The sequence below is a fragment of the Patiria miniata genome, unplaced genomic scaffold, assembly GCF_015706575.1.
Source record: "Patiria miniata isolate m_02_andy unplaced genomic scaffold, ASM1570657v1 HiC_scaffold_19, whole genome shotgun sequence".
NCBI lineage: Eukaryota > Metazoa > Echinodermata > Asteroidea > Valvatida > Asterinidae > Patiria > Patiria miniata.
In genome coordinates this window covers 4,423,770-4,442,855 of record NW_024037057.1, presented here as the reverse complement: position 1 = coordinate 4,442,855, position 19,086 = coordinate 4,423,770, and the positions used below count along the sequence as shown (strand labels likewise).

Genomic DNA, 19,086 nt, shown 5'->3' with positions numbered 1-19,086 from the left:
GGAACAGCTTGAGGGCAAGGTTTCTCATCTCATAGAAGGATGATTTGGGGTGATAGACCACTAACCTACGCAATTCTCTGCGCACTGCCGCATCAGTAGCCCCCCCCCCCCCCCGCATAGACTTGGCCAAGTCTGGGTTGCGCTCGGTCTGTGCCTCAATCCACTCACAGGGCATATCGCATACGTCCTTACAGTACATAACGCGCGCCATCATGCGTCGAATCCGGACCATCATGTTAAAAACGTACATGTACATGTTATTTTCAAGTGATTCAGCAACCCAAGATACCGACTTAAGGCAATTCCAACTTGAGTCAAGACTAGTCAAGCGATGTTGCTGTATATGCATAGAGATGGTGTTGCATATGCAGTGATGAAAACAGGCGCGTGCACGCGAGGGGGGTGCTGATGGCAGATTGATCAAGTCGGAATTGCTAACTTTTGCACCACATGTGATCGACCACTAACCTACGTAATTCTCTGCGCACTGCTACATCAGTAGCCCCCCCCCCCCCCCCCCCCCGCAAAAACTGTTCTTTCAGGGTCCCCTCTCGAAGTTGGGACAAGGCTTTCTTTTCTTTTGGAACAGTGGCTTCGGCCTCCATCCGATCATACCATCGGATGGTGGATCTACTGAAATCAGTCAAACTCTGTATGCAACGCTCCCACATGCCCCCCCCCCCCCCGCCGGGCGCGATATTTTTTATTACACAACTATCTGGGGTACCTTATGCGCTTTCCTATGGGGCATGGTTACAATAAACAGGCTGGAGTGGAGACTACTGTTTTTCAACTTGGTACGGATTTCGGACTTCATTTCCCTTTTAAAAAAAAATCCTCAAGAGCCTCTGATCAGAAAAGAAAAAGGAAATTGCTACTTTACAAGTTGTATCCGACTGAAAAAAATAACGTTTCTAAGATAAAACTGTCATGTTGAAAAAAGAGCAAAATCTGACAGGGCAGGGTCGGAATTATATCTCGAGACCCCTGATCATTAACTAGCCTGCATAACCACTAGGCAACGGCGGTGCTCGGCAAAATCCCGCATTTCTCAAATTATATACTGCATTATCATGAATACACCATATTCATATTATATGATTTTACATGGAGCACATCCTTACTTGAATTTGGAGCTCACGGTTGCCACGCGCGTGATCGTCTCTGCGCGTTTGGCATCGAATGCACTTTGCGCGGGCGTTACCAGTTCTATGTCTTTTTATTTGATATCTATGGTCTATGGGCGTTACACGTTCGCTCACGCAGTCGAGTCAAAAAGTTTAAACTTAGAAATGCACTGAAGCTGGTGAAAGGACTGGTTTCAACTTGAAAAACACAATGAAAAGCATCCTAATGCGAAGATCAAAGAGTCAACTGAGACCGAAGGAATGCCATCTCGGAATGCATCTCGCAAGCGTTGTCATCATCTTGTCTACAATCTGCTCTGCCAGTGTAATCAATGACAATGAGTTAAACATCTTGTCGAGTGAGCTGTCTGATGAAGGTCAGTTGTTTTTTACAAGCATTACATTCACTGTGTGGACTTCCAATAGAGCTATATTATAGCTCTATGGGACTTCCGAATAAAGGAGGTCCACATAAACCAGGTAGCACCGACATTGTGTGGACTTTCCTACGTCCACATCATGTTTCACCCTCTCTGGAAAACAGGTTTAGACTTAGAGGAACTTTTTGGGTTTAGGTTTATTCGTGAAACACTAGCCTAAAGGGAATCATAGGAAAGCAAATCGGGTTGAAAGAGTTTTCACAGTGTGAGTAAAATGATTTTTTTCCACAGGTTTTTCTTAACTACACAAAAAGAAAAGAATGTCCACACTACCTATGTAACTGTGTGGGCGTGTGTGTGTGAGTTTATTTCTGCATTCAATAGGGGACGTTGAACAATAGAGGACATATGGTCCAAAAGGTCCTCAATTTGGATTCGTGTACAAATCATATGGGAGGTCTTCTTAAAGTTTGAGTACAAACAAAAGAGGAACACTAGGGGGTCCCGATTGCAGGCAAATACAAACCGTCACCGACACCACGAACTGACACCTTCTGCATCACATGTGTACACATTTTTTTTTTAAATTCAAACTTTCTTTTTTTTGCACATATTAGCAGTTTGTATCATAAAGTTTAACATGGTATTTTTTGTTACCACAAAGTGACCCTGCAAAGGGAAAGGGACCTGGCTCAAGCTGGCCGCGAAGTCAGCCCGATTTCTACTAATGTACTAAAAATGGGCACTTTGTTTTTGGCTGGGGGGAAATTTTGTTTTAAAGGAGCGTGCTAAAACTGTGCGCAAGTGAATGGCAAATCGACATCCCTTTGGTGCATGTGTTTTAGATTTTATGAGTTTGAGGCTGAGTTCGAGGCTGAGTTCGAGGCTAGAAATCGGGCCGACTTCGCGGCCAGCTTGAGCCAGGTTGCAAAGGGTGTCAGTTCGTGGAAACGAAACTTGACGTTTTTTGGAGAGTGCGCGTACGCATGCGCAGTGTTTGCGCGCACTCTTCCAAAACGCGTCAATTTTTCTTTTCACGAACTGACACTCACTAACGCTATTGCATGCGTGCACTCTCCAAAAACACATACATTTTCGTTTTCACGAACTGACACCCATCTTAATCATTTAATTGCTAATTAACTAAGCAGATTTTTACAATATAACGTTTATAATTGAGTAGTTTAAGCATTTTCACGTTAAGTGATACTAAAACCTCTAAGATAGATGGAATATTTTACTGAGTAAATTCGTGTCAAACCTTTAAAAGCGTTTTTCTCTGATTTGTATTTCTGCAACGCTGACCACCGGGTGTCAGTTCGTGGTGTCGGTGACGACACGTGTGTGTGCGTGCTGGTGAGCGGACCGTCAATGATGCTTTTCAAGCCAATTTGTAATTAATGCCAAATCTTTGACAGAATGTCGGAATCTGTTGTCCGTTCTTTACGAGCGTCGGCAGTCACTGCCAGCGAGTAGTCGTCTCCAGCGCACCCGGAACATCACGGGGCGATGTGTGCTGGACCTGGAGCGATGGTTAGACAGCGAGGCCGAGGAGATTCTAGCGCTCACCGAGCTGGATGAAGCCCTCCGTGGCATCGGCAAACCAGCACTCGGTCACCGTGAGCAGTAGAACCTTTGTTTTATTATTCATCATCATCATCATCGCAGTCGTAAGCGAGATCTCGTTCACAACGCCACTTCAGGTGTCTTTATCTCTCATTATGTACGGAAGGTCTTCAATTTCACATTGGGTGTCTCTGCCAATCACATCAATGTAGTTGAAAAGTCTTCGCACCAGTGGTGAATCCAGCGAGGGGGGGGGGGGGCAGGGGGCACTTTGCCCCCGCTTGCGGATTTTGTTGACATTTTTTTGTCAGCAATGATTTAAATAATTGTTTATAGAGTTCTTCTGACATCAATCCCACCTAAGAAAACCCGCTCAACAACCATAACAATGCGCCTTGATAATGTCCATGTATATGTAGTATGCATAGTAATGGTCAGTTTTGAAGACCGCCCCCCCCCCCCATTTGGAAGATGGGTACCCCCCCGCGCTTTCTGACTTGCGGAGGGCAAGTGTCCGGAGTAAAAAACAACATGTCTACATTTCGACGCGGATGTGCGGTCCCCCCCCCCCACAACAAAACTGGACACGCTGCTGCTCGTTCTCTATAAGGGCATGGAAGTCTCCCACATAATACATTAGATATGGCCTGGTCTACAGCACGGTAGCCAGGCCCGGATTAAGTGTTTCGTAGGCCCTAGGCACCAGCGTTCCGAAGAATGGAGAAGGAAGGGGAAAGGAAGAGGGAATAAGAACAAAGTGGAGAATGTAAATAATAAACACCGCTGCTCAAAAACTCTGCGTAGCTAAAATCAGGTTATGAAACCCATGGCAACAGATTGTACATTCTGTCATGTCGGCACAAGCTGCCGCGCGAAGTCGCTTCATAATTATGGGGGTTGACAGCTAGAGCTGTGCAAAACACAAGAACGTGCTCGCTCGCACAGTTACGAATTGAGCTGATTCTTATTAGTGACGACTCAAAATAACGAGGGCAGGCATATTTCGATAGAGAGTCAAGCTACAATTTTGATATTTGCGGCACAGAGCATCTGCAATCCAAAAATTACCCGGGGCTCTTAAGCGTTTCCGTAACCCAAGCCTTCAGGGCTTCGCGCTCGCATATACAAAATTCCACAATATAGGATTTATAGACCCCCCCCCCCCCCCCCCCCGCAGTCTGGGATTAGGGAACAGGCCTGAACAGGGTTTGCGCAAACGTACTGAGCATGTACATTGCGACAAGAAAATAAAGAAAAAAAACATAGCTGGATTGAATTTTGTATTTTCGAGCAATTTTAAAAATTAATTTCAAACGATTTCCAGTACAAGCTTTCAATATAAAAACATAATCATTCTTGCATTTGTCCTCCGATAGGAAAGAAATAAAATAAAACAAAAAGTTATGTGGCGATGGCCAAGTTTTCAGGAGTCGGACTTATGACCCTAACTCAATGAGCCCCTTACCGACTTCCATATAGAACTCTTCCAGGACTCGGTACCCGGCCCACCACACCTCCTTCCCTGTCCATCCATGTAACTCGAAAGTCAGGCACCATAAAGGGAGGAAACGAGGTGGCACCCTAAGCCTTGCTGCCGAGTCAGCAAAAGAACCCCGTACCTATACGCAGATGCCAACCTGGACTTCGCAGACAGTCCCAACTTGTGAGTCAGCTTACCGACCGACCGAGCTAACTGCTGTTGGTAAATGACGACGGGAAATTAATACTCTTAAATGACAAAACCGCGGGCATCGAAACCCAAAAAAATGACACCAAGCGGATTCGAACCCCTAACCCTGGGTCCGCTGTCAGACAGCTTAACAACTAGGCTGTTTCAGTAGGTGCTTTTCTCTTTGCGTTTAAACATAATCCTTACTTCCGCAGTGGGAGAGTTACTTTGTGTTTCATAGCTGCACGAAAGACGCACCAGCATAGCGCTATACACATGAATGCTGTTACGTAATTCTTTTCAACAATCATTCTTATGTACGGAGCAGTTGACTATTCAGAGTCAGTGCGAGCAATTAACCTTTATATACCAAGCTCGTCCTTATTCTGTCTCATCAATTGTTTCGCGTCGCGCGTCTTTCGGCCGGCACTGACATATCGCGCTGATTGAGTGAAATTCTAGCAAGTTTCCACCACCTCATTATATTTATATCAAACTACAGACCCGTTTACAAAATATTTACGAGGGAATATTGTTTGTCTGATTCAAATTCAGCTCCTTTAGCTAGCTTGGGGAAATGCATTTTTTTCTTGTACTTACGCTTAGTCTAGGGAATGATACCATTATAATACAATGTCACATTAACGTCAGCCGGTGGCATGATTAGAATCGTGACCACGCGAGTGCAATGACGGCCAGTGGCGTAAATCTGTACTGGCGAGTGTGTGTGTGTGTGTGTGTGGGGGGGGGGGGGGGGGGGGGGATGGGGGATGACCCAAATCCTACAATTTTGGCGATTCACAATGCAGAGCGCCACTAAGAGTTTGTCATGGAGAGTCAGTGTTTCAAATTACGGTCGACAAAACCAGGCCCATTTGAATGAGAGTCATTAAACAACTTGAGCTAAGTGGTTATAAAGTCGGGTATAGCGTTCTGCCGCCTTACAAAAACACCATATTGATACAAAAGAAAAGAAAAAGCCAAATGTATAGTCGAATCATACGCTTACGAAACTACTGACCGGAACAATTTCAAATCCGCGCTGCGAATTTGTCGACCATCTCTCACAATGCACTATAAAAAATGAACTCTCCGTGGCAAACTTTGGTGGCACATGAAACGCCCGAATTTGCCTGGTCGTGGACATTCGAAGGGGGGGGGGGGGCTGGACACCACATTATACTGGGACGCTCTTTATCAATGTGTACACTCGCGCTTACATTTTTAACCGTAAGCAGTATATCCTTTCTTTCCTTACTAGGGGAACAGAGCTAGCCCAGGTGGACTCCCCTACCGCACTACGTACGGAGGGAGAATGCAATGAAGTCTGGGCGTCCAACCTGGGCAAGGAGCACACCATAATTCCACGAGGCACACACAATAAATCTTCCTCTTAAAAAAAAAAAATACTCTCACAAGTGATCAAGGCATTCATCAAATTCAAGTTCGATTCATCCACTTTCACAAATTTCTTTTCAAAGTTTTGTTGATTATCAAATTCCTCAAAACATTATCACCTCTGAAAGCAATCTTGACGCCCATCGCCATAGTCAAAATGATGCCTCCACTCCATTGCAACATAGAGCAACTTTCAGGAGGACGTCGCTATACCACTTTCAATTCGCTCTTTTCAAACTCCGCCATTGGGTATTCACAGCCTCGATATGGGCAACTTTACACAATAAAAATAGCCGGTTCAGTGATCTGAACCCCGACGCGGGAATCACTGAACCGGCTATATTTATTGTGTAAAGTTGCCAGATCGAGGCTCTGCATGCCCATGGCGGAAGTGTGAAAAGAGCGAATTGGGGGGTGGGGGTGGGTTGACTACAAATTTGCCGACAAGACATGCCTGTTGAAAGGTACAAAGGATTTTTCACCCAGTCACCCTGGCCTCTTTAAAATCGAAAAGTGTCTTCCTGATCCTATAGGGTGCGCTGTTCAAAGCGGACAGTCAAAGGCATTAGATCAGACAATGGGTCATCCCTGCAAATTTGCCGACGGACGCATTACTTTTCCCGGCAGGAGGACAATGCGGCCGACAACATCAATTTATGTGGGGGTTCACATCCCATCTGTGCATGGACGAACACGGCGAATGTCCAATCTAATTTAATTCCTGCGATAATAAATATTGGATTCACGTTTGCTGTTTTTTTTATTTGTCTTTCCTTTTTCCCCCAGAGATCGCAAACGAAGTTTTCGCAGAGAAGACACACAGCCTCCGGAATCTGTTTGGCCGAGACGGGCGTCTGGCCTCCAAAGACATTTTCCAAGAACGCCATCATTAACAGGAGCTTCCCCAGAATGCATCAGACAATGCATCGTTTGTTGTGAGGATGATAGATAAGATATGGCATGGGCCCTACAATGTCACGGACACGTGTTAACACAGAAACTAACCATGAACACTTTCTGACACTCGTGGCGCTGTTCATTGCAGACACCCGAATACAACCAAGTTCGGCAGACGACTATGAGCTCCGTGCAACAGCACCCACTCAACGGTTAGACTTGGCCCAAGTCTGAGTCACAAGTGGTCTATCAGTAAACGCACTAGTAACTATACAGCACGGTTAACAACCTTAACGCGCAGAGCTTCTAGGCCCCCTTGCTCCACCCACAAGTGGAGCAGTAGGGCCCACCCGGGGTCACGCCTTATATTCCCTGCCCCTATAATTATTCAATAGCATCTCGCATGTGCAGACACACTGTAAATCAACATAATACAACTCTATTAAGGCAACGTAAATGATTGTTTCATGTGAGTTCAGAAACCCAGAGTTGGTCAATCTGCCTGGTGCTTGAACACAGTCGATGTGCTATTCATAATATTTATTCTTAACACTCAATCAGCGTTGTTTGCCAACTCGCACAGATAGAGCGTGATTCTTCCTAGCTTACGACTCATCTTAGGACATAAGGCGATAAACAAAACGAAGACTTGGGCCAAGTCTAGATATAGGACAACCCTATGACAGAACGAGTCCGGCCGTGTTGCAAAAAACAGTTATGACGCATTGAACACATTTTACGTTTAGTACAATTGTTCCTTGGACAAGCACAATTGTTCCTTGGACAAATTGCGATTTAAGACGCGTTTTAGCATTTCTTGAAATCGGCCCAGGTTTTGCGTTCGGGACGGGAGCAGAATTGGAACTTTTGTTTTAATTGAAAAGGGTCCCCAATTTTTTAAGTCGTTCAGAAAAATACTTGGCCGGTGCATAATTAAAATGAGGGTGGTAAGACCGGTGGTGAAAACATCTAAGAATTGGAGGCGCTGTTTAAGTATGATGCTTTTGGACCCCCACCCCTCTTTGACGGTAGTGTGGGAAGGGGATTTCTATTATATGTATTGTCGGTTGTGAAATTTTGATTTCCCTACAAAATGTCAAATGTGGACCATCAAAATTACCCAGAATCCCTTTGGGGTAACATATATATATGACGTAATCAAGATGGCCGACTATAATTTATATTGCCCCCTGCATATACCACTAATTTCACTACATGTAATAAATATTTAAAAAAAGAAAAGAAAATATGTCTCTTTGAAAACGTTGATTTTATATTATTTCACCTATGATCATTTCCCACTGTATTTAGCACGGGCCTGCTGACACAGTCGTTTCGACTTTGTTAATGCCATTGCGGTCTTCCAAAAGTTTTACCTGATACACAGGGTTTTTTTTAAAGCTATTCCTCTTAGATTTTTTTTTAATAAAGTGCTCTCCCGACATGTTCTACAAATACATGTTGGGGTAGAGTGTCTGGTAATATAGTGTCTGGCTCTAGTGGTTCATGTATAAAGCAGCATACGTGCGGTCTGACAACGCCAATATTTTTCATGGCCGCTTATCTATTCACGCCACGTTCCAAAAGTCCAATTCTGAAGTGTTTACGGCACTCACAAGTTTACTGATGCGCCTGTCTAGATAAAGTCAAATAATCATGGGTTTCCAGTGCACGGCTTCGGTTCTGCTTTGGTTTCGGGAGAGTTTGAGGCCCCTGACTTAGGGGAATCAGCCTCTATCCGGGCCCTTGTTCTGTTTCATCAACAGCATGAGAAATTATAATATGAAACCAAACTTGGAAGAATATCCATTTGCTGTTGACATTAAAAATACACTCCTAGAATGATCCTCAAGTCAGAGACGAAGCCAAAGCTGGAGACGAATCCGTGGCTTGGAAAGAATCCAAAGATAAACCAATGATCTGGTGTCCTGCCTCGTCATGTACTAACCAGTTCAAACAAGACCAGGTCATGTATAGTCTGTTCTACCTTGAAAGGGTTCATTACCGACACGAGAATTATGCGCATTTTGCATAGCTAGTTAAAGTCCATGTTTACTTATGGGGCGTATAGCTGATTTACATACAATCCATTGCAGTAGGGCATATTGCCAGTACACGGACGGCTTCTGACAACGTCTGGTTGATTTTTCTTTCTGTGAGTGAATCTTCACTTCTTTCTTCACCGTCAACACGGCAAGATGTCGCAAAAGACCATTCAGGATTTGGATGCCTACATTAAGGCAACAGCCGTCGTGTTCGACCACTCTAACGCCAAACTCGTCAGCAGGAAGACTAAAGTCAGCAGGCGTAGGAAGGAGGCGTTTCTTTCTGTGCTTCCATACAGAAAACCGTCGTCTCAGTACCACTCCCATGAGAGAAGGACATCATCATCATTAAATACCCGCAAACCTAGAAGTAAACCTGCGACAGAAAGGTAAGGGAATTCCCGCAAACGATCTACATTAAAACAACTGTAGCCCCCAAAACAACAACAAACATTTTGTGATCAAATTTTACCAAGGCAAGTTTGAATTGAGTTACATTTTTAAAATCATTCAGAGGCCTATACTCAATTTCCATCTCCAGGCTTGGCCTACTCCCAAGGGATTGATCGTCGGTAGTTCCACCAAAACATGAACTGAAGAGCACTCAGAAAACAAATTGGAAGGTGATGCTGCATTTCCAAGTATGGCTACAGTATTAACAATTTATTTACCAAATGTCCGCCAAAATCAGCGCATCTTCCATGTTTGTTTTCGAATTTTGTATAACAACCAATTTGTACTGCCACTCTAGTTTGATTCAAGCAATCATATCAAAAGAGCAAAACATTATTCTCTTAAAATCGCTCTAAAACAATTTTTTAAATGCTGTTAAAGTTCCTTGATGCTTTGTAACTTCAAAAGGATCATATACATTTATTATTATCTCAGTAACTTAGCAAATCTGTTTGGATGAGAGTTTGCAAAAATCTCCTTTTCCATTTGATTTTAAAGTCTACAGAATTAAAAAAAAAAATCCGTTACCGTTGTTAATAGTCCGGGATCCAGAATGCCAAAATCGCTTTAAAAAAGTTTGACCCTTCACCATCTCCTCCCCTTCATTTCTTGTTTGTATACGATTCGTGTATTTGTTCTTATTAAGAATCGGGACGGTGGAAGAAAAAATAACCCGGCGAAAGTGCTTTTTCAGAACAAAATCGTAGTGAAAATCCAACGTAAACGATAAGGAATAAAATGGTCCGGTACCCCTCTCACAAAGGCTAGTTTAACAACGCGTTATTTTGGGTACCAGACTCTGTGAATGCATGCGGCCAACCTCGTTGCTATAGTCAGCGCGAAGAGCGCGCCGTACGTGTCTCTTCCCCTACCGAGTAGCGCAGTGGGGACAAATGAATGGGAAGGAGGTTAATTTGAAAATGGCAGTGTAGCAGAAGCAGTTCTACAACAGACGACCAAGAAATTTGACTCTGTTTTGAGATGTATTAAGTATTAAGTTGATCCTGTATTATGTCACTTTGAACCATGCCTTATTAAATCATTATAAATCTTCAAGAAAATGTCTTTTGTAGGAAAACTGTGTTGAAAGAACACTACAGATGAATAAAAATTGCTCCACGTTACACGTGCGAGCTGACCGTGAATCTGTCATTTCTGGTCGGGGTTTCCGCAGCGACAATCGGTGTGGTTATCGTGTTCACGCGGTGCGCGCAGAGTTCGTATCCGATAGTCGTACTTTGTATCGTCTTGTGAATATCAAACTTAAGTGACAAGAAAAACTTTCTCCAAAGAGTGAAGACCACACCTTACAGCAAATATGGTAAGAAATTATTGTCATGAATTAATTAAGGCCCATAGGGCTAGGCCTACTTTAGTTACTTCCTTTAGTTTAGGCCTAACTTGTCAAATCTGCAGTGTGATTGTGTAGTTTAGGACACCTTTTTCATTTTCAGTTTTTATCATTCCAAACTTACTTTTGCAATCTCAATTAATCTTCATTAAACTCTAATAAGCCTAGTTTTCATTATTTTTATCAATGCTATACGTTTGTTTAGTAGTAGTCCTAGATTGAGTTGAGTTGTTAGGGCCTACATAACACTGGAGTGACAACCATTTGGGTGAGTGTTATTTTCCAAACATGGGGGAAAATAGGGGAAATTGAAAAAAAAAAGGAAATGTAGTTGCCAGCCAGCCTTGAAATATTTACATACGAAGTAATTTTTATTAAATTAGGCCTATATGAGAAATGATATGTCTTTTTGTTGCTGTTCTATTTATTTAATTTCATTGCTCAAACAATCCAATGTTTTCGTGTGGGGGTCGATATGGTTATAAATCGTGTTAGTATTTCTGCACATTCTTTTTGCAAATAAAGCTGATTCATTTTTCAGAATGAACATTTGTTTCATTGCTAAAATAGAATTGTATATCAATGATAATTCTCACTAAGACAGGGTGGGACTAGATAGACTCCTGCAGCGGCTGTTTAATTGTCTTGTTTGTTATTTAGGTTTTTGCTTAGTTAGAACGCTATTAATGCTCGTCTTTAATTCTGAACAATGGCTCCACCACCAAAGGGGGAACCTTATTTAATGTTTAATCATTCTATTTGTTCATCTTGCCTGCAGTGGTTTTGCTTTTGTGTATATCAATGGGCTAAGGATAGGTATGACAGGAGAAACCCTGGCGTTTTTTTTGTCATGGAGATTTCTACAATGATCTCATTCCTACTTTTGTAACCTATGCATGTGTTTTTTTCCTTTTGGTACATCTATGGGTTAGCCACCCATAGGAAAACCCTGGTCATTTTTTTTTGACAGTGATGTATTCAGTAATAGTTTCAATATTATTTTAGCACTGCCAATAATGTTTTTTTTTTTACATCCTTTTATCACAATGGGTTACCCACCAATAAGGGAAACCCTGGCCATGTTTTTCTTCGTTGGTGATGTCCATGTATACAAAATGTACAGTTATCTTAATTTTTTCTAACCTCTGCATATAGTGTTGTTGTCTTTCTTTTTTTTTAACTTATTCCGTCCATTATTTTTTTTCCAAGTGATGTATCCAGTAATCTTACTTCTACTAACTGGAGTGGGTTTTCTTTGTAACATCATTCTGTATCACACTGGGTTGGGACCCCTGGCCAAGTTTTAACATCATGGTGATCTACGTGAATAGTAACCTTATTTCTTTTTTTCTATTTTTCTTTACAGGTGCGCGCTTTATAAAGACTTTCTTTTTTATACGGTGCCACTCTGTATGGATATAAAGCATCAACATTTTGGGAAAGTCGTGACTTAAATTTAAAAGCCGAAGAGTTTTCGCAGCGGAAGGATCTTTGTTCACTTTGTTCACCCCAGTCTTACATAATTCTCCCCGTACATCATTATATAAACATATAGGAATAAGTACATGAATCTTCCAATTCATGACAAAATCTCCATGATTATGCCGTAAATGTATGCATGTCAAGTCTTTACTTAGAATGGAACACACAGCAGTCACTCAGGATGAGGCTTTTTACGAAATAAGTTATGCTCTGCGACTTAAATAACCAAACAGATTTAACAATCGAATACAGTGTGAGTAACAAATTTGATTGTTTTATTAAAAAGCAATCAAATTTGAAACATCATTAAAATTTGTTTTAAGCATTTTCTTTATAGAGCATGTTCTTGAACACATGATTTGAAAAAAAAAAAGAGTTACTGAAATTGACCAATGCTCTCCGAGGTTATGCATGGCTTACTAAACTTACCCATTTTCATAGCTGCCCATGGAATGCCATTGGAAGCTGTTGAGCTTATTTTGAATTACAGATTAAAAATAAGCATTCATATAGGCAAACCTTATTTTTACCGTCATGTGAGTTTCGAATATGACGAACAAGTAAACTTTTCCCACCGAAATATTGAAGTCGAATTTTGTATGTTTTCCTTTACAAGTCCTCGTTCATGCATGAAGGTGGAGGAAAATGTCAATGTTTCAACTACTCAACGGGTATTCATCAGTTTCTAGAACGGGGTCCGCTCATAAGTCCAACGCCTCATAGGTCCGACAGAATCGCATCCCCTAACCAAATAAAGGCCCCTAAGTCCGACGCCTCATAGTTCCGACGCCTCATAAGTCCGACGCCTCATAGGTCCGACGCCGCATAGCTCCGACGCTTCGTAAGTCCGACAAATTAAACGCTTCGTTTTTCCGTTGTCGGACTTATAAGCCGTCGGACTTATGAGGCGTCGGACCTATGAGGCGGAATAAATAAATTGTATGCCTCATAAGTCCGACGCCTCATAAGTCCGAAATTTCGGACTTATGAGGCGTCGGACCTATGAGGCGTCGGACTTATGATACGGCCCCTCTAGAACGGTAAATGATCATTTGGGGGACAGCCTACTTTTGTGATCTTTTTATTGAAATAGGTATAAAGTGGTAATAGAGTATGCAATTACGTGAAGTTTTTCACAGTTAAAAGTTGATAAGATGTACTTTATCTCTATTTTTTAAAATTAAAATGGGGACAAATATTTAAAACATTTTTTTTGAATTCGGTCAATTCTTTTAGACCCACCCTGAATTGCAGCTTGGTGAGTTCCGTCTCATGAATTGCTTGAGTTGTTGGAAAGCTCATGTGTGGAACCAGATTGAAAGAGTTATTTGTCGAAGGGAAGTTGTCGGTATCTCGCTTGTTTCCTCTTGAGTGAGTTAATCTGCTATTGCATTTGGACCTACTCCGTCTGGTGTTGCTCAATCAACAGTTTCAATTCCCAAGTTCCAACATCCAGCCTCCGACTCAATTGTGACGTTTGCGGTCTAAATTTGTATGTTAATTGACCCCAGGTGCAACATACAATTTGACCGCAATTGTGGTTTCATTGTTGGCACATTTTGAAAAACGAATAATCATGAACGTTATATTACGTTTATGAATATTTTCATAAGGATAATGTAATATTTAAATATTAAAAGTCTGAAAGAAACAAATTTGCCAGGGAAAAGTATCCAGGTAATCATAAGAAAAGCCAATTCGAATACCCTATATAAGGTGTAAACTTTCCAAAAATCCACTTAACACTCAGTGATTTCTGTTGTAGATTAATTGTTTGTAGGTTAATCAGGTTGTTGTTTGGAATGAAGCTTGTTGTTAGGCAACGAACATAATTATTATTATGATCACATAGTCCTGGAGATAGGCTACCTTATTGAAATTACCCAAAGATCTCCTCTTTTTGGGTTCTTTTATTTATGTGAACTCATTAAGGAAATTATTCTTGAACATGGGCAGTTTTCACAATGCTGCGCATAGGCCATATTTTTTTCATTTGCTTGTGTGACGTCACGTAATTACTTCTGGCATCAAGGTCCACCACCAGGTAACCGTAAGACCTACCCATTTCAATATCCCGAAAGGTTACCTTTTTGGGACAAGAAATACCAACAATTACTTGGTCATTTTCGTTGTAGATTCATTTTCAGTAAGTTAATCAGGCTCCAAAGGGTTGTTGCTAAGGAGGATGCGGTTGCTAGGCAACAAACATTTAAACAAATATGATTAAATGATCCTTGGTGTCTTATATTCTATCCAAATTATCCAAATTACACATTGCTTCTAAATGTTAATCCGTTGATCTGAATTCATTTAAAAGTAAGTAATCTTTAACATAGCTTGCGTTCTTAATGTTGTGCATCAGCCGTAATTTTCATCTAATTCTTGCGTGAGTCGCATATCTGCCCCTGGTATCCAGGTACACCACCAGACTACTGTAAGACTAGCCAATTCGAATACCCCAAGGTGTAACTTTTCATAAATAACCCCAAATACTTTGTCATTCCCATTGTAGGTTCGTTTTTAGTAAGTTAATCAGGCACCAAATGGACGTTGCTAAGGAGGATGTGGTTGCTAGGCAACAAAAACCTAAACTACATGTAGCATTATCAAATGGTCCTTGGAGTCAAAAAGACCCATCCTATTCAAATTACTTGGACATCTATTCTAAATGCTCATATTGACATGAACTCCTTTGAAATGGAATTAAATCTCAAACATGGCACATAATCTTCTCAGTAATGCACATTGGCCATATTTTGTATTTCCTTGTGTGACGTCACATATCTGCTCCTGGTAACCAGGTCCACCACCAGGTGACCATAAGACTAGCCACTTCGAATTCCCCATGGTGTATCCAAGGTGTTTCCCAACATACCCACCAAACACTTGGTCATTCCCGAAAACGTAAAGGACCCCTGGGTCTTGGACTATAACCGCAAGTGTTCTTTTTGCTCGTTTTTTAAGGGAGGGGGGGGGGGGCAAAAATGGCCGCTATATTGGATTTTACTAAAATTCTGAATTTTGTACACATGATTATCTACCGCGAGTCACATTCTGAGCAAAATTTGGCTTCAATTGGTCGATTATTGATGAATTTATTTTAAAAAAAATTGGAGAAAATGGCGGCCATATTGGATTTTGACCTAAAAATGCGTTTTCGCCGGGTCAAATTTGAATCCACCGTCCAGATTCTGAATCAGCAGGTCTTACTGCATTAAAAAATGTAAAAATATTGTGGGGAGGAAATTGTGAAGGGTTAACTCATTTTTTGGGTTCTGGATCCGGGACTATAAATGGTATACTAGGATACTACTGAGCCCCATGTCGACCAGCTACAAAGTTTTCTTCTGCTTCAAATTCACCCCTAGTATTAAATACCAGTTATCGAGGCTGAGGATATTAAAGCAATGCTGAACAAATCCAGTAGGTGTATTAAACTCATTCAATATACCTATATTGTTGAAACTTTACTCGACCCCATCATTTATTGGATGATTCAACAGTTTCTAGGAAAGGTTGGGCGTGGCAACGTTTCTCTCAACTTTTACGTTAGACCGAAAATAGAAAGTGTATTGCCACATCAAATGAGTCGATGTTTATGTCTTCATTTCAAAAGTAATGTCTTTTAAAATCAATCACTGTACCGACCAAAGATGACCCCAAAACGAATACTTTCAGTGTATTTTGCTGGATCTCAATTGAAACATTTACCAAAGAGAAAAAAACATATTGTACGATCCTTTTTTATTACAGTGTCATCAATAATCTGAAACAGAAGCTCAAATTCTCCGTCAAGACTCCCGAAAATGCCAACGATGATGCACCTCAGAGACTTAGCTTCCAACTTGATCTAGGAACATCCGTTCAATCGCTAAAAGAGCTCATAGAAAAGCAGATTGGTCTTGAGGCGCGGCGTCAGCGTCTGTACATCCGGCGGAACTTTCAGGTCGGTATGTTTCAATTTACAATATACGGACGCCTACATTAGATTTGCGCGTAGGGCTATTGTTAAAATGGATATATGCAGGGTACAAAAACTTCAAAATAATGTTCATGATTAACATAACTGTCTATTTATGTATACTGTATAAGAGGTAAATCACAAGTTATCTAAACCAAACATGGTCAAAACGAAGGTAAATTTGATAGTCGTTTAAACGAATACAAAACAATCCATAAATTCCGTAAATATTTTGTAACGTAGTTATATTTGTAACTTATTTTTATGTTAGCTCTGTGACCTACTCACACTTGAAGAGAATGGAGTCAACAATGATGAAATCATCTCTCTTCGACTATCAAAAGACGATCAGACTTGCGACGATGTACCAAAAGGTAAATGACAACTGCATAAACTACCTCCTACGGTGATTTTGCTTTCTTTAGTTGAGCCGTGGATATAGAAAAAATGTATCTTTTTGTTGTGGATGTAGTTAATAAGCTTACGTTGGTAACAATACGGACTTTGGCGCGCAAAGAAATGTTTCAATGAAGGCCAAGTTGAAATTCCTTTTGGCAGATAAAAGCATTATTAATGATGAGTACCTCAAGAACTTGTCCTCGAAAATTGAATCGTCGTGGAAGGAAGTGGCCAAACACCTAGGATATGAAGAAGCGGACATTGCAGACATCCAAACCACCAACGAAGGCAGCATTGAAGAGAGCCGTAACATGCTACGTACTTGGTGGGAAAAGACGACAGATCGCGACGAAGCAGCTCAGAAGCTGAGACGAGCATTGGAGGTCATCGGGTTGACTGATTTGGCACAAAATGTACCAGGTGAGCTAAAATGCGAACGAGCAAATTTCTTATACTCAGGAGTAATTTTAGACTAAACTTTACACTAGACGCTATAATTGTGGGAGAGAAAAAATACGTGGTACCCCGCTGTTTTACCGAACTCTTTAACAAATAAGCGATTAAAATCTCCCTGATTGATAAAAAAAACTGTTTATTTAGAACGTAAATTTCAAAACATAAGAGATAGTTTAAAACAATCTGTTTTCCTCCTTACATCAGCAACTAGCGAATCGAGAGACGAGACAGTTGGACCTGAGCCTGAAAGGCGTCAAGATGCAGGAGTTGACGAGGAGAGCAAACAGAGCGGGACGGCATCAACCGAGGAGGGGAAATTGAAGAAGGAACAAGTTGGTGATCAAGACAAACCTCGGCTTATCAGGTAAAACACGATTAAACGCTCCTGTTCGTAATGCACTTCGTGTTTCAATTACCTAAGCCAATAAAACTCATCAATATTTGCATTGTGTAAAACTGTACTCCGTTTGAAAACAATCATCTTTCGTCACTTTAAAATTTGTGTTAATAGAGAACGTTTTAAGACTAATTCATGGATTTAATTTTTAAAAAAATATTTAAAAGCCTTTAAAATGCAAAACCTCCATTCTAACAGTTTCAGATATGTGGCACTGCAGGTCTTCATTCGAAGTCACCTCCTGCAAAAACCAACTACGCTTTGTTTACAAACGGATCAACAGACATCTGTCTCATCCTTGAAACAGGAAATACAGGAGAAACTCGGTGTCCAGTCTCAACTACAGAGACTGTTCATTCGAAGAAAATTTCGTAATTTAGAGGTAAGGTTGGCTTCATATTTTAAAAGTACCCATAACGAAAAGACCATTACAATCCATCGAATTAAAGGCCATGCATTGTGGGTTTTAGTGATAACCTCTTCTGATACATCATTCGTGTATGTTAAATAGTGCTACCTCTGATGTCAGTGTAATGGTGTTTTAGCACTAAAGTTTGCTGGTTTTAGCACTACCGATTTAGTCTCATGATGAAAATGGTTCCAAAGAGTGTGTTAAATCAGGATATTAAAAATTGTTTTACAGCTCTGTAACTTGCTGACACTTCACGACTATGGAATTCAACAGGACGAGAACATCTCACTTCGTCTGTGTACCGATGGCCTCCTGGGCGGTGGACTAAAAGGTAAATGCTCATGGAAAACATGTACAGTATCTTTCTAGATGGGGAACAACCTGCGGGCTTTTTACCTTCACGGGCCGGAGATACCGCATCCTCCTCTGTAAGTCACGGGGGGAAAGGCATAAGCAACTGCATTTGAAAATGTATCCTAGAAAGTGCAATGATGAGAACATGATTGACCCTGTAGCCTCTTCTTTTTTAGGGGGGGGAAGGGGGTTTTGCATTATGAGGAGCACAGGTGCAAAAACCGATCTAACTTAATGTGAAAAAGAGCGATCTAACTTAATGTGCCACCTCCTCTGCTGTAATGTCTCACCTTACCCTGCATTTGCCTCCCAAAAAGATAGACAACTCAATGAAAGTGAAATAATAAATAAAATGATAAATGCATTGTACTTTTGTCCTTACGAAAAGGTTTCTTTTTGTTTGGCAGGCAAACATTTTGCTGATGATCCGTTCTTCCGGGATTTGGCTTCAAAAACCGAATCATGCTGGAATAAGTTGGCCAAATCCCTGGGATATGAAGAAGCAGAAATCAAGGAAATCCAAACCACCTTTCAAAACGACAAAGAAAGGAGCCTTCAGATGCTGCTTTCTTGGTGGAGAAAGCAAACAAATCGCGAGGAAGGATTTCAAAGTTTGAGAGACGCGTTAAATTCAATCGGGCGTGAAGAGCTGGCTTTTATGATTCCATCAGATATGCGACAGAGGATGAAACAGGAAGAAATTGTTAACCAAGAGAAAGCCAGAACATCAATACAAACA

At 41.2% G+C, this 19,086-nt stretch overlaps 1 protein-coding gene across 1 annotated transcript; it reads left to right on the top strand.

The window, feature by feature from the left end:
• The first annotated feature begins 1,338 nt into the window (after positions 1–1,338).
• LOC119726046 lies at positions 1,339–7,084 on the top strand. Its single transcript, XM_038197661.1, has 3 exons — positions 1,339–1,504; positions 2,926–3,126; positions 6,927–7,084. Exons 1-3 carry the CDS (start codon positions 1,339–1,341, stop codon positions 7,031–7,033), a joined length of 474 nt encoding a protein of 157 aa, XP_038053589.1. The 3' UTR covers positions 7,034–7,084.
• Positions 7,085–19,086: the final 12,002 nt, after the last annotated feature.